At 28.7% G+C, this 14,532-nt stretch overlaps 1 protein-coding gene across 1 annotated transcript; it reads left to right on the top strand.

Annotated features, from left to right (window-relative positions):
- Positions 1-3,781: 3,781 nt before the first annotated feature.
- Positions 3,782-12,387, top strand: LOC124939436 (protein phosphatase 2C 70-like). The gene is made up of 13 exons (XM_047479912.1): positions 3,782-4,046; positions 4,481-4,667; positions 4,757-4,936; positions 5,060-5,244; positions 5,328-5,486; positions 7,814-7,957; positions 8,042-8,103; positions 8,226-8,361; positions 8,474-8,607; positions 8,701-8,791; positions 8,968-9,075; positions 11,942-12,022; positions 12,235-12,387. The coding sequence occupies exons 1-13, from the start codon at positions 3,891-3,893 to the stop codon at positions 12,385-12,387; spliced, it is 1,776 nt and encodes a 591-aa protein (XP_047335868.1). The 5' UTR covers positions 3,782-3,890.
- Positions 12,388-14,532: the final 2,145 nt, after the last annotated feature.

The following is a 14,532-nucleotide window of genomic DNA, read 5'->3' as shown; positions in this document are numbered from 1 at the left end:
AGAAAAATTTAGAGAGTTGCTAATCTTAGCAATTGTGAGGCATGATTTACCATTTCAGTTTGTAGAATATGAGGCAGTTAGACTTTTTTTTTTTATAATGAATAATGATATCATAATTTCGTTGTATAATATTTATTTTGTGAAAATTTTGAATTTTCTAAACATAATTATTATGTTTATGCCAATTTTATTATTTTGTATTTAAATTAAAGCATTATTATTAAGCAAAAAACTTATTTCGGATTAGTCGGGTTAGTCGGGTTGGTCTGGGTTCGGGTTCGGGTTTGTTGTTTTCAGGTTGGTTCAGGTTTCAGGTCGGGTTCGGGTTGAAAATTTGTTATAATGCACCTCCTTCAACTGGACTCGAACCCACCCGATATACAATTGACACCCCTATATTTATCCCATTTTTTTATTATCTAGTTGATATTTTTAAATAAGTAAATATTAATGTCATTAATTTAATTATCAATTTCAGAATTAAGTATTTTTAATTATATATTTTTTTAAATGATGAATTTATAAAAATATATTTAATTATATATAAATAATAATAATATTTTTGTAAATTAAATTATTATAATTTCAAGTAAATTCTTAATTGTTGTGTTTAAATAATGATTTCAAATAATTAAAAGTTTTGAGTATCTTAATCTTAAATTGAAGTAACTGAGAATGTATACTTACTCTGAAAAATTCAAACAAAAATAAATTATTATTATCTTTATAAAAATCTTTGAAAAATAATAAAATCCAGGGCACATGTCTAGAAATACCTAAATAAATACATTAAACGCGTTGGATTGGCAAGATTTCAGGCAACATGCCGGCCAAAGTTTAAAAAATTAAGCTTTTTGTTTTAATATTTTTTAAAGTGAATTTTTTATATCTTAATAAAATATTTAATAAATAAATAGTGTTATTAAACTGTCAATTTTATGATAAAATAAACTTTGAGTAAAAATAATGTTGTCTATTTGTATTTTTTTTTTTTGTTGAGAGTATGCTGTATGCGAGGTGCCAATTAAATTTCATCCCTATCTAAGTATTATTTATATATATAATTTTGTGGTTATAAATAATTGGTATTATTAATTCTTAATCCATAAACAAGTGAGATTACTAATTCTTGAATAGTTTTTATTTCTTTAAAGATTTTATAAGAATCACACCCTTAATAAAAAAAAAAATACTAAAATTAAGTTGTAAATAAATTTTATCTATTTGATTTAATAGTTTTTTAATAACTATCCAGTTTACTTTTAGATAATAATTCAAGATTATAGTGAATATTTTTGTAATTTATTTAAAATAAGATTAGTTTGTAAATTATATTTAAAAACATAAATTTGTAAGAGAGAAACTAATAATAGTTGTCTTTAGCTACTACTTCCCTTTTTTTTCATCTCATTTATTATTGTCATAGTCTATTTATTTATCATATTATGTCATAGTCTATTTATTTATCATATTATAATGTTATTGTTTTGTAATTATTAACTGAATTTTGAATTTAGACTTTCATTACACACCAGGCCTAAGAAGAAATGTTTAAAATAATAGTCAATTAATTAATACCCTACCTCCATACTTACATAAACTATTATTTAATAACCTACCTCCATACTTACATAAAATTCAAAAAGTGTAAGGTATTTTAAGTGTAAAAAATAACTTTGCTTTCACTTTTTATTTGATTATGTATATTTTAAATTATATTAAATAAATATAATAGTTTTATATAATAAATAATAAAAATAAATTAGTTTAATTGGTTAATTATAATGTTAATACATATTCTAATTAAGAGATGAATTTATAATATATGTGTTATATAATATTATAATTAAGTTATATTTTAAAATATTATCTACTATTTGAAATTTCAGACATCTTCTTTTCAACGTTACGATTTATGACTTATTATTATTAAAATTATACAAAACGAGGTTATATCTTTATCGATTTTAACGCTGTTAATTTATTATCTACATGGTATTTATAAATAAATAAAAAAATTTATATCACTAATTTAACTAAGGGAATGCGATTCAGTTTGGTCGATTTATTAAACGAAATACACATCTAATTCGTTGACGTCAGCTTACTAAATTTCAAACCGTCGATTTATAGGTTTGATCGATTCAGTTTGAACGGTTAGAAGATCGATTTGGTCGGTTTTATCGGTTTGGTCAATTGACAAATTTATTAAAATATATTAAAAATATATATCAATAACCATTCATACTTATTTTCATTTATATGAACAAATACAAATATTATAAATACGATCCGGTAACATAATTCATGAATCGTTATCATAATTTTCAAAACACAAAATCATTATACTATGAATTTTTTTACTAAAAATGTGTCAACAATTTTAAAATTAAATTTGTATACTACTAATAATTAATATTTTTGATAACCCAATAAGGTAGTTCAAGTGTAAGAGTGATTCTTAATAGACCAAAGGTCAAGAGATTTATTCTCATAACGTCTCATAACGTCTTAGGTTAAGGTGGGATCATGCTTCACTAAAAAAAATTAATATTTTTTATAGTTTACTAACAAGTCTTTAACTTCATTATATTTTCTCATTATTATTAGTTTAAAGTTATGTTATAACCTAACATTTATAATACATTACTCATCATCAGTACTGATAGGTGTGACAATTGAGTCATTTGTCAAGTTGCCAGGTTTGGGTTGTCAAGTTTCCAGACTTGAACTTGACTCGTTTGATCCGATTTACCTAACTCAACTCGAACCAAACCTGATGTAATTAATTCACATATTTCTATTTCAAATTAAAATGACATCAATACAAAACAAAAATAAAGTTAACTCACAAATTCGGTTATAATTTTTTATAAAAAAATAGTGAGTGAATATAAAATAATAACACAAAATTCAACAAAAAAAACTTATAAACAGGTTTATCGAATCTACTTTTGGTTATATCAGGCCGACCCCAATTTTGACCTGTTTATTAACTAGGTTAAACAAGTCGACTAAAAGTTTGACCCGAACAAAAAATACATAACCCTAACCTGATTTTTTGTGTTCGGTTCGGATCAGATCGTGTTTTCGTGTCGGGTCTAAAATTGTCAACCTTAATCACCGGTTTAGGTTCTATTCGTCTTAATTAAACATTACTTTTTAATATTTGACCGGTTTGAACGGTTTCAGTGACATTAAACCGACAAACTGAATCGTTGAGATTGGTTTAGTATAAAATAAACCCGTAATAAAAATTCGATTTGGCCGGTTCAGTTTGATATTCAGTTTAGTTTGAACAGTTTCGATTTAGTTTGAATGATTACTTACACCCTTAAATTATATCATCAAATTTATGCGAATTAAGGATTTTGATTCCCGAATTTTAAAGAATCGATAGTCAAAACTCTTATTCGTTGAAATTTGATAGTTAAATTAGTGACATATATCTTGTATTTATTTATTTATAAATAACACTTAAATAATAAATTAACAATATTTAAAACAACAATGAAAGTAAAATCTCGTTTGGTATAACTTTCATATTAAAGAGACAAAATTTATAAAGTTTGAAATAAGAATTCTCAAACCTATCTCCAATAATTTTTTTTTAATTTGACCAATTCCTCAATAAAAAATAAATAAATTAAAATATTTACAATATTATTAGACAAATTTGAGATGAATCAGAATTTTTTTATTTTTTTTTATTTTGATAATGAAAAAAAAAGTGTAAGAAGAAAAGGTTAATGGCCAACAAACAAAATAAATGCGACCATTTCAAAGCGTTCATCTCGTTCGCCGGGACCTTGGGGGGTTCCCTGTCTTTCTCTCTCCTCTCTCTTTCTCTCTCTGTTCATTCTACCTCTCATCTCATCACACCAGGGCCAATGGAGAAGACGGTGCTATATGGCATTATTGTTGGTGGGTTTATCCTCCTTATGCTGCTCCTGATTCTCTTCCTCGTTCTCCTTGCCTGCAAGCCATGGCGTTTCTTCTCTCGTTCCTCCCGCACTCGCACCATCAAGGCCTCTTCGCCCCCAATCGTACGCTCTCTCCCTCTATCTCTTTAGATTCATCCTACCCATCATTTGTTTTTCCCGATCTCACAAGAACACTCTCAAGGGTTGTGTTCCATCGTTGTTGTTTCAATAGCTTAACTTCCTTCTCAGCTGATGTTTGCCTTATGTGTTCAAATTGAAAGCTTTGACCTTCACACGTTTTTCTCCCTTTATTACCCAACTCACTGATCAACTGGTGGATTCTGTAATACTATAAAAGTGTAATGCTTGTGTTTGCTTTAACTTATGCATCAAGTATTCATGCGTAAAATAGGGTTGATTGATAAATTGGGTTGTTGTTGGCAAGTCAAATCACCATTTATATTCGTTCCTAGATGATCTCTCCAAAACCCATTTGGGAATTTCATTTATAGGATTGATCTGAATTCTGATCTTTAATTTTCATTTCATTTTTGTAGGGTGACGATATTGAAAGGCCACTTGTTTCGGATGATCTGAGGTTGCCACAATATCATCAAAGGAATGACTTTGATGGGAATTATACACTTCTAGGCGGAAATCAAGCAACTGATAACCATGTCAGTTCACTACATTCGGATAAAGTTTCCAAACAAGTTGCATCAGCCACTTCACAGTTATCGCAAAGTATAGTGGATTTTTCATTAGCTATTTGAATAGTGTTCTATTCTTGATTTAATTGTGTAGTTAAACTATACCTTACGATTTCCTTACAGGCGGGAGTTTTATTCTGGATGTAATTTCTGAATCTTCTGATGATGGTATTAATGCGACACTCAGACGTCCATTGGTGGCCAATCGATTGGCTGAAGAACAGAACCGTGTGAAAAAGGAAGGTCAAATTCCTGAATCAAAATTATCGGGAAATGCTAGCATTAAGGAATCTGGATCCAGAGGTACTGCAAAACAAATTTATAATTCCTACAATGACATGAATTGAAACAAAAAGGGATCAATACTCCATTATGATTATTTTTAATATACAAACATGCCATCACATCTTTCTGTTAGACGCGCAGGATTTATAGGAAGTAATCTCACTCTTGAGGCAATATCTGGTCCTTCTCGTGGGCTTAATTCTTCAATAAAGTCGACAAATTCTTCAAGGCTTCCTCTGACATTAGGGAGGGTGGCTCCCAGTGAAATCTTGCTGAAGGATTCAGAAATTTCAGGGAAGCATGCAATGATAAACTGGAATTCAAATGTAATCGTCGCTTACCATCTCACACTTGCAAATGGTTTCTTTCTTTTGAAATTTGCTCATTTGTGCTCAAATTATTGGATCAGAAATTTAAATGGGAGCTAGTGGATTTGGGAAGCTTAAACGGTACATTCTTGAATTCCTTGTCAATACATCATCCTGATTCAGAAAGCAGACAATGGGGTGATCCAGTTGAACTTGGTAATGGAGACATCATTACTTTTGGTACAAGCACAAAAGTACTTGTAAGTATAATGTTTTCTTATTATAGTCTTCTTTTCCAATGAAAAACCCTAAATATTTTTCTTTGAATGTTAATTGTCCAAATTGATTGGTCAATATCAAAGTTGGTTTAAATATGTAAAGTATTCGAAAATGGTAAAAGATAACTCGTTGTTAAATTGGTACAAATATATTCGCCACCCCTTAAACTAACCAATCAATTTCCTGCACTTTCATACCATATTACTCTTCTATTGACTTTATGTTTAGCTAGACATTATACTATTTCTTATTTTATTTCTGCGACCAAGAATTATGTTGACTTAATACAACCTGTTCAGCAAAATGTTACATTTATGCGACCAAGAAAATATATTACTCCATTTTTTGCTTCTGTTTGAGACTACTATAAGATTTGGTTTCTTCGTACTTCATTTACCCCTGAAAATACCTTCACACAATAATGAGGTGCAAAATCACTATGCTTTATTAATCTGCAAGGAAAACAGTTTTAATTGGTTAATTTGTATCATCTGAAGATTTGCATGTTATACTATTTTTACATAAAGTTTGACATGCAAGTATTTGCTTCTCATATCAGTAGAAAATGTGAATACCACCAAACATGCACTGGTTTTTAATATTTTTATATTTAGATGTCTATATTTGTTTATTTGATCTATCATTATGATACAAAACCTATATCTGGTTATAGAACTTAATGGAGAAAGGGGAAAACCCTAGAATTGGGGAGAAACTGGAAAATACTTCTCAAAAGATTGATTAATTTCATAAAAGTCTACGGCCCTTTTTATAGAACTAAAACCTAATCAGATACTAATACAAGAAGATAATTAGTTTATTAGGATAATATTTATCTTTCAAATTTATTAAGATAGTATTTTCCTTTTCAGTTTCGGATTAGATTAGTATAAAAACATATCTAAGTTAGAACTTGTGATTATTGAATGAAATTATGAAAGACTCTATACTTCTCGTCTTGATTTATATTTGCTTCTCACCTCCTTTTCTTGGATTGTTTAAACCCTAGACTGTTTGAACTCTATCATTGGTATAAGAGCTTTCAATTCTTGCACTTATGCCTTTGCTATTGTTCTAGTTCTGTTTTCATTTACGAGATAAAAAGAACAAAAAATTATGTATTGGAAGGAACTGGAATTACCTCGTTATTCACATATCATCTCTTGATTGCAAGTATGAACGAAATCTTTGAAGAAAACAAGCTACCTTCTCGTTTCAGGGTTAGTAAAGTTGTCAGACATTTAGATGGTCAAACATTAACTTGGTATACCAAAGAATTAGAGATTGAACATGTTTGTTAGACTGAATTCAAAAGGTTGGTGGTTTGTAAACGATTTTATTATCATGTCGATCTTCAAAAGATACATACTATTATTGGTAACTTGAAGCATCTAATGGACAAAATCAAGTTGGATAACTAGAAATAAGAGTGAGTCCTGGACATGAGGGTAGAAGAGAATGTCCTAATTGAAGATGCATGTGTTGAATCAAATGAATTGTTGGCTCTACATTCATTTATTATTCCACAAGACTACTTAGAGATACAAACAGCCCCTCTTGCAATTGCTATTGTTGAGACGTTGAATGGAGTCGCTACCATTGTTGAGACTTCTGATGATCTTTCTTTGACCACTACAACATGTTTAAGAGTTCTCGCAAACCTAGTTTTTTTGTGCTAAATCATGCAAATGAACAATTGGTATTTTTAATATGTTAGATCAAACTGTTGAAAAAGCTCCAATTTTCAAAGAGTTTTTCAGCTTGTACTATTGGAGTTGGACCACATATTTCCTTTAATTCATCTTGCTTTTGCTGGACAATGATGCTCAAAACGAAGGATAATTTCAGAATTGTCTTTGATTGAGGAAGATTGTATTTTTTTCAACACTCGAGGTCAAGTGTCTTTTTAGGAGGGACTATTGATACAGAATGGAGACTAGGGTTTTTAAAGGGCCAATACTACACGGGGTCCACAAATTAATAGTATTATTTTTAGTTTAAGAGAATGGGACGAGAATTGAGACTTTCAGATAGAACAGGGTGTGAGACACTTTAGAGATGGAGGAGAGAAACAGACTGAACTACTATCTTCTTATTCATCATTATTATTCTATATTCTAACTGGTTACGTTGCATTTTATGTATACTACTATTCTAACCAACTAGACTAACTAACTATCATATTAACTACTATTAGTACTAACTAATCTACTAACTATATCTCTAACTATCTAATTACACACACTTTGACACATCGTGTGATTGTCATTTTAAACACTAATCTCTACTTCATATCACATTATTCCAGGTTCAGATTACATCTGAGATTGAATGTCAAAAACCATTCGGCCTTGGTGTCGCTTCAGACCCAATGTCGGCACGTCGAGGAGGAAAAAAGTTGCCAATGGAAGATGTGTGCTATTACAGGTGGCCCCTAGCTGGGGCTGATCAGGTTTAGGATTTCTCAAGTTTGAGCGTCTTTCCTAATATCTTACATGGCTATATAAAAAGGTGTTGTTTGCTTGATAAAATGCAGTTTGGAGTGTTTGGTATATGTGATGGACATGGTGGAGAAAGTGCTGCCGTTTCTGCTAGCAAGTTAGTCTCCTACTATCAATTCTTTCTTCTTAGAAGTTCCACTGCTCTTAAAGATGGTTTCCAATTTTCTGTTCACAGAGGCTGTTTGCACTAAAGTGATTTCTTCTGTTGTTTTGCTATAGGTTACTACCTGAGAAGGTGTCAAGTATCTTGTCAGATCCGTTCAGAAGGCAGAGGGTTCTATCGCAAGGTGATGCCTCAGATGTTCTCCGTGATGCGTTTTCGCAAACAGAAGCATGCTTGGATCACTATTACGAGGTTTTTTAACTGTTCCAACTTGATTTAATCTTTTGTAGGATTTTGAACTGTTTAACTTTTTTTGGTGCCACTTCATGTCTTGTTTATGATGGTACTTCTTTAAATCTTTTAGGGGTGCACGGCGACCTTGCTTTTGGTTTGGGCCGATGATCGTGAAAACTACTTTGCTCAATGTGCAAATGTTGGAGACTCTGCCTGTATTATTAAGTATGTGGTTTCATCTAATAACTACTTTTTTTTGTCCGAGTATGCATATTTGATTAGTAGAATGAAACACTTTTGTATTTGGATATGAATCGATACATAGATGAGAAACAACCCATGAATTTTTTAATACAGATCCAATATGTTTGGAATAAAAGGTGTGGTTGGCTGGGATACACTAGAAATCTCTCCATCTTCAAACGCCCTCCCGTCAGATGATTCAATCGTTAGATTATCACAAACTTTAGTGGGGGGCCATGACTATGGGGGGTATTGATAGCTTTTCAAAACGATTTTCTTATCTTGATCCCTCACCTATTCACCAAGTCACCCAGCCCAATCTGTCTTCGTCTGAAATAACAATTATATTGCAAATACTTTATTTTAGGTGTATTTTCCTAGGGTAGCTTAAGTGGAAAGAGTCTGCTTAAGAGACCAAAGATCTCATGTTCAATTCCCATTAAGGATGCCTTAAAAGTTGAAGTGGGGGGAGGGGGGCATGACTATGGGGTATATTGATAACTTCTTCAAATTTTAAAAAAAGGAATATCTGCCTAGGCGGTGCTCGATAAAATATATTACTTAATATAAAAAATTAAGTGCTTATTTGAATTTAGTCCATTTGCTAATTGTTTTCTAATATCACTAAATTATTTAGATTCAGCTCCAATTAAGCTAAAAAAATAAGTTAGAAAGTCTGGTTTAATTTGGTAAAGTTATGAATGACTTAACTCGATAATGTAGTAAAAATATACAAATGACAACTTTAACCGTATAAATTAACCAAATTTCGTTATTATAAGGTTAAAATTCAATAATACATATAATAACTGGAAATTCAGATATTTTTATTTGGTCTTTTCAGTTTTATATTTTTGGACACTTAACTATTTCGACACTTAAGCCTTGTTCGGTTGGAATTATTTAAATAATCTCAACCTAGTCTAACATCATTTCACTCCCTTTTCATCAATCACATCACTCAATTAATTAACAAAATTACTAAAATACCCTCTATTTAAATTTTTTATTTTTATTTTATCATTATATATTAATAATTTAATACTCTTTAAGTCTTTTTGTCAAAAAAATCTCCACTCCCTCAAAATCATCTACAATAATTACTTTTTAAATAACCCACTACCGAACAGGCCTTAGATTTCAGTTCATAGCTAACACTTAATTTTCGGTTTTATCAAACATCATGTATTTGGGCCAAAGATGGTTCGAATACACTAAGTTTCTAAACACAGGATCTCAGCCAGATCCACACCTGGATATGAAATTAAGTTGAAAGAGTTGTTTCCAATATCTTTACCTTGTAAAAACACAGAATATATGTTTATTCAAGTGGGGTGTTTTTCTTTGGGTTGTCTACTGATTATTAAAATGAAAAACAAATAGAGTGTATTATATTTTCATTATTTTATATATTCAGAATGTTGGCCAAGACACATTTATTTCTTTATATCTTCTGATGTGCACAAAATATCAATCTGGCACATATGGACCTACCTTACAACTTTGTGCATGCTGATGCAATTATAGTTGTCGCATTTCCATTATAGAGTTTATTCGTTTTAATATTTTAAATTGATGATATTGATTAATTACTCAAAGTTAACATGTTATTTTCGTGTTAAGAAATTGAGAAAAATAATCAGTTTCTAAATGAATCATCATGTATTGTTTCATAGGTTTTTGATCGAACCGGATAATGCATTGAAATAATTAATGTAAAAGTTGTAAACTCGATTAGTAGTTTGTATTTCAGTTTCAAAAAGTTGTAAAATAGTTGTGAAGTTTATTAGTTACACACAAAATTGTTATTATGTAAATATTTTAGCCAAATATTATATTCTAATTTGGTGGGTAATTGCATATTTGAATAGTTGATGTAGTTTCAAATTTAGTTGCAAAAATAATTTGACAAAATGATTCACTAAAAGTCCAAAAATAGTTGAAGACTTAATAGTTCTAGATGCTTAATATGTTTGAAAAGTATAATCATAATTGTTACCATTTTTATTATAATTGATAATTAAAAAATGTATGGCTCAAAATAACTATTAAATATAAATATTTATTTAGATTAAGTGAAAAATAAAAAAAAAATTATATATAGATGAAATATGTTAATAATATAACATACAAAATTACAGTAGCAAGTTTGTTTATGTTACAATAAAATATTTTTACTTATCCAATCATGATTATGTTACAATTTTTTTCTGTGATAAAATTTGTTGTAAACTATTTTAAACGTTGTAACATAGTTTTGAAACCGGTCCATCGGCAAACCCGATGAATCGGTCGTCAAATCGAGTTGGGTTGTTGAAAAAATTGGAAATACAATCAACTTAGTTAAACTCGGTCAATCCGTCGGCTGGACTGGAAATCTGGCAGTCCGGGTTAATCCAATGGGTTTATCCTATTTTTAAAAGAAAAAATCACTTATTTTATTTCTCACTTATCACTATCTAAGTTTCCTTCTTCCCGTTTTTTGGTTCTCATTGGGTTTACCTATTTCTAGTTTCATGTTGATAGATATACCGATTTCTAGTTCTAGACACTAAAGTCGTGTTCTCTTTGAGTTTTTTAAAAAATTTATCCAAAATTAATTTTCCAATCAATCATTTCTCAGCAATCACATCACTCATTTCATTAACCAAAATACTAAAATACCCTCTATTTTAAATTATTATTTTTTATTTTATTCATATTTATCAATACCATTTAAATTTTTTTACCAAAAATAATCATCACCTTCTCAAAATCATCACCAATCATTATTTTTTTCTCTCTCTAGTTTTTTAAAAAAATCTCAATCCAATAAGGCCTAAGAATGACAAACTCTTTCATTCACCTCAAACTCCACATCTTACCTGAACCAGCTGATTCCGCTTTTATTAGACTAAAAAAATGATTTAAGGTGACATTGTAAGTCATAACTTAAACTTAGTTTCTTCTCTAGATAAAATCATAGTTATCCAAAAATCAGAGGTTGTAGTTTGATTTGAAGCTTTGTCCCTCGCATAATCCAGTTAAGTCTCTTTTATTTCAACTTCTTTTAAGTTATTATCATTTTCTTGTCAAAATTTGGCTTATTTTAAGGTTCATACTTCATATAGTTGATGACAGTAGTTTAATATTATTTTGATGTTCATACTTCATATAGTGATTATTAGGTCTCTAGATTATCTTTTTATGTGTAATTTGATCATGGATTCTGTTGGAGAAATACCAACAGATCGCAACACTAAATTCTTAAGTGTACAATCTCAAACTTATAAAAAACTGATCATGCATGGGCTCATTATAGAGAAAACTCGGTAATTAATAAGAATGAAAAGAGACTCATTTGTCTCTATTGCAGAAATTGATAAATGGTGGGAGTATTCATTGGTTTAAAAAGCATCTCGCGGATGTTAAAGGGGAGATTGCAACTTTTACTAAAGTTAGTGCACAGTGAGATATGAAATAAATAAATAAAAATAGAAGTTAAAAAGAAAAGAATTATGTACGAAACAAATGAGCACTAGAGACAAAATTTGAGAGATGAAGAGAATGAAATGTATATGCAAGTTGAATTAGAAAAAATTGACAATAATATATATTATTAAAATTTCATTTTGTAAATTTTTGTTGTAATTAAATACAAATTTTGAGATTGTAAACTTGAATGAACTAGATTCTGGAGAAAAAGATGAATGGAACAGTATTGATGTCTCTATTGAAGGCAATGAAATGATTGTTGATGTTGGTGATGATTTTGGTGCGACTGATTTTGGTGAATGGTGCAAACGTTTTACGAATAATTAGTAATTGATCTATGACTTAAGAGTTTGTGTTTATTTTAATTGTGTTGTCCCTAATAGAGGCATTCATTCCAAAATAATATTTTGAATTTTGATCTCTACTTTGACTATTATTGTATAAACAATTTGATGAATTTTTGTTATTTTATATTATTTTATTATTATATAAAACTCAATGGTTAAACGTTGACCCACCAGTTGAACCAGTAACCCAGTGATTCAATCCCTTCATCGGGTTGATGACCGGATCGAATTTCAAAACTATGGATTGTAGTATTACATTTTAAAAAAAATCAAAATTTGTACTGATATGTTTTGTTTTAATTATGTTGAACTGAATTTTGACAAATATAACATGCTGTTTATTATAAAAAAAATATGAATTAGTTGAACATGTGATATCCAACTCTTCGAATTTAATATATAAACAAAATCTAAAAATAAATGCACTTTAGAAGAATCAATCATATTTGACCAAAAATATATTGTTTCTCTTAAAAAGTATATTTACTAGTCTATTAAAAGATTTAAAATATTGGATATATAAAAGTTTTAACCACTTCATATGTTTCTTGCTTCTTAAATCCACAAGAAATATCTTAATGAAAATTTTATATCTGTCACAAAAACACCTATCAAAACCAATACATTATATTTACCCATATCAAATAATTAAGTAATACACAAAATAATTGTTTCAATTTTAATGTTATACAGTTGAAAACTAAAAATGACAATGGAAAGAAAAAATATCGCCAATTGCGTCACCTAATCTGCAGGTTTTCGTTGACGACATTGTGTTGGACAAACTGAAGTTTGAAAAATGAATGACGGTGTAATAAACACTTAATATATTGAATGATTAAATCTAAACTTCAATAACATTCAATTAAAGAATAGATGATAAATAATATCACCCTCTAGCATACCCTTTAGCATCTCATTCAAATATCACATTTTGTCGTTTCCTCTCTTGTCGCTGAAATATATATATTTCATATTCACAGTAAATCAGTTTGATAACATATTTAAATGAATTAATTTAATTTACTTAACCTTAGAAAGTTTAACTTACCATATAATATAATATTTTCTTGTTACAGCTTAGGTTTAATCTTTTGGGAAAATAGACCATTAATTACGTCATATAAATTTTTGAATTTTCTAAAAAAAAGTCATCATAAAAATCTGCCACTTGTGGATATTAGTTATATAATTCATTGCGTGCCACGCACCACGGTAAATCTAACGTCCTTGGACTACGAGTAGTGGTCTTACTTGTATTTATTTCTTCTTTCAATTTATTTTTATTTATAGCTAGTGGGCTCCATAAAAGAAAATATAATAACAAACAAAACAGTAACAATAAGAAAAATCTAAATAGTGGGTCAAATTTAGATCATTTTTATTAGATGAAACTCCACATTAAATTGTTTCAAAATGTAATTTTAATTATCAAAATTTTAAATTTGGTCCAAATGGGCAAAAATATATTTCTTATTATAATATATTATTATTTTTTCTAATTAATTTGTCATGTTTATAAATGAATAATATTTATATACGTTTTGGACGTATTATTTTTGAATTGATTTTTTTTTTAATTTATATATTCTAATTTGTTAAATCAGGTTTGTATAATTAAAAAATATATAATCTAATAAAATATTTAAAAATATTTGAATAAATATAAATTTTGTATTTGTTTTCTTACTGACATTTGAAACTACATCACTTGTGTAATTGAGTAATTTTCGGATATATGTGTTTCAAATTATTGAATGCAGTTTAAATGTTTAATATATATATATATATATGATGTGTGAGAATAGTTGAAAATCGGAAAAGAAATAATTGTTATTTTGTTTACATGTCGTAAATTAGTTGAGAAAATAAAAATATTAGGTTAAGATAAAAAGACAGACGGGTTCATTAAAGTCTTAAATAATTAAAATTTATGATAGTTTGATTGTGTTAATTTGAGCTATGTAGGGTACATTTCAAAGTTTGAGCCTCAATCTATAAAAATAACTTAAATTCGAACCTTAAAGATCATTTTTTTATTATAAAATATTTATTTTCATTTAATTTAATTAAAATACATCAAAAAAATCAATTAATAAATAATATAAATAAAACATAAAAAATC

This window comes from Impatiens glandulifera, chromosome 5, assembly GCF_907164915.1.
Source record: "Impatiens glandulifera chromosome 5, dImpGla2.1, whole genome shotgun sequence".
In the NCBI taxonomy this organism is placed as follows: Eukaryota; Viridiplantae; Streptophyta; class Magnoliopsida; order Ericales; family Balsaminaceae; genus Impatiens; species Impatiens glandulifera.
The sequence above is the reverse complement of the archived record's forward strand: the minus strand, read 5'-3'. Positions and strand labels throughout refer to the sequence as shown.

What these genes read in the sequence shown, in the direction of transcription:
- LOC124939436 (XM_047479912.1), top strand. Translation starts at nt 3,891, where the DNA reads ATGGAGAAGACGGTGCTATATGGCATTATTGTTGGTGGGTTTATCCTC. An exon ending in TCCCGTCAGATGATTCAATC is followed by an intron (nt 8,792 to 8,967) that starts GTTAGATTATCA and finishes GTATTTTCCTAG; the next exon opens with GGTAGCTTAAGTGGAAAGAG. An exon ending in GAGGGGGGCATGACTATGGG is followed by an intron (nt 9,076 to 11,941) that starts GTATATTGATAA and finishes TCTCTATTGCAG; the next exon opens with AAATTGATAAATGGTGGGAG.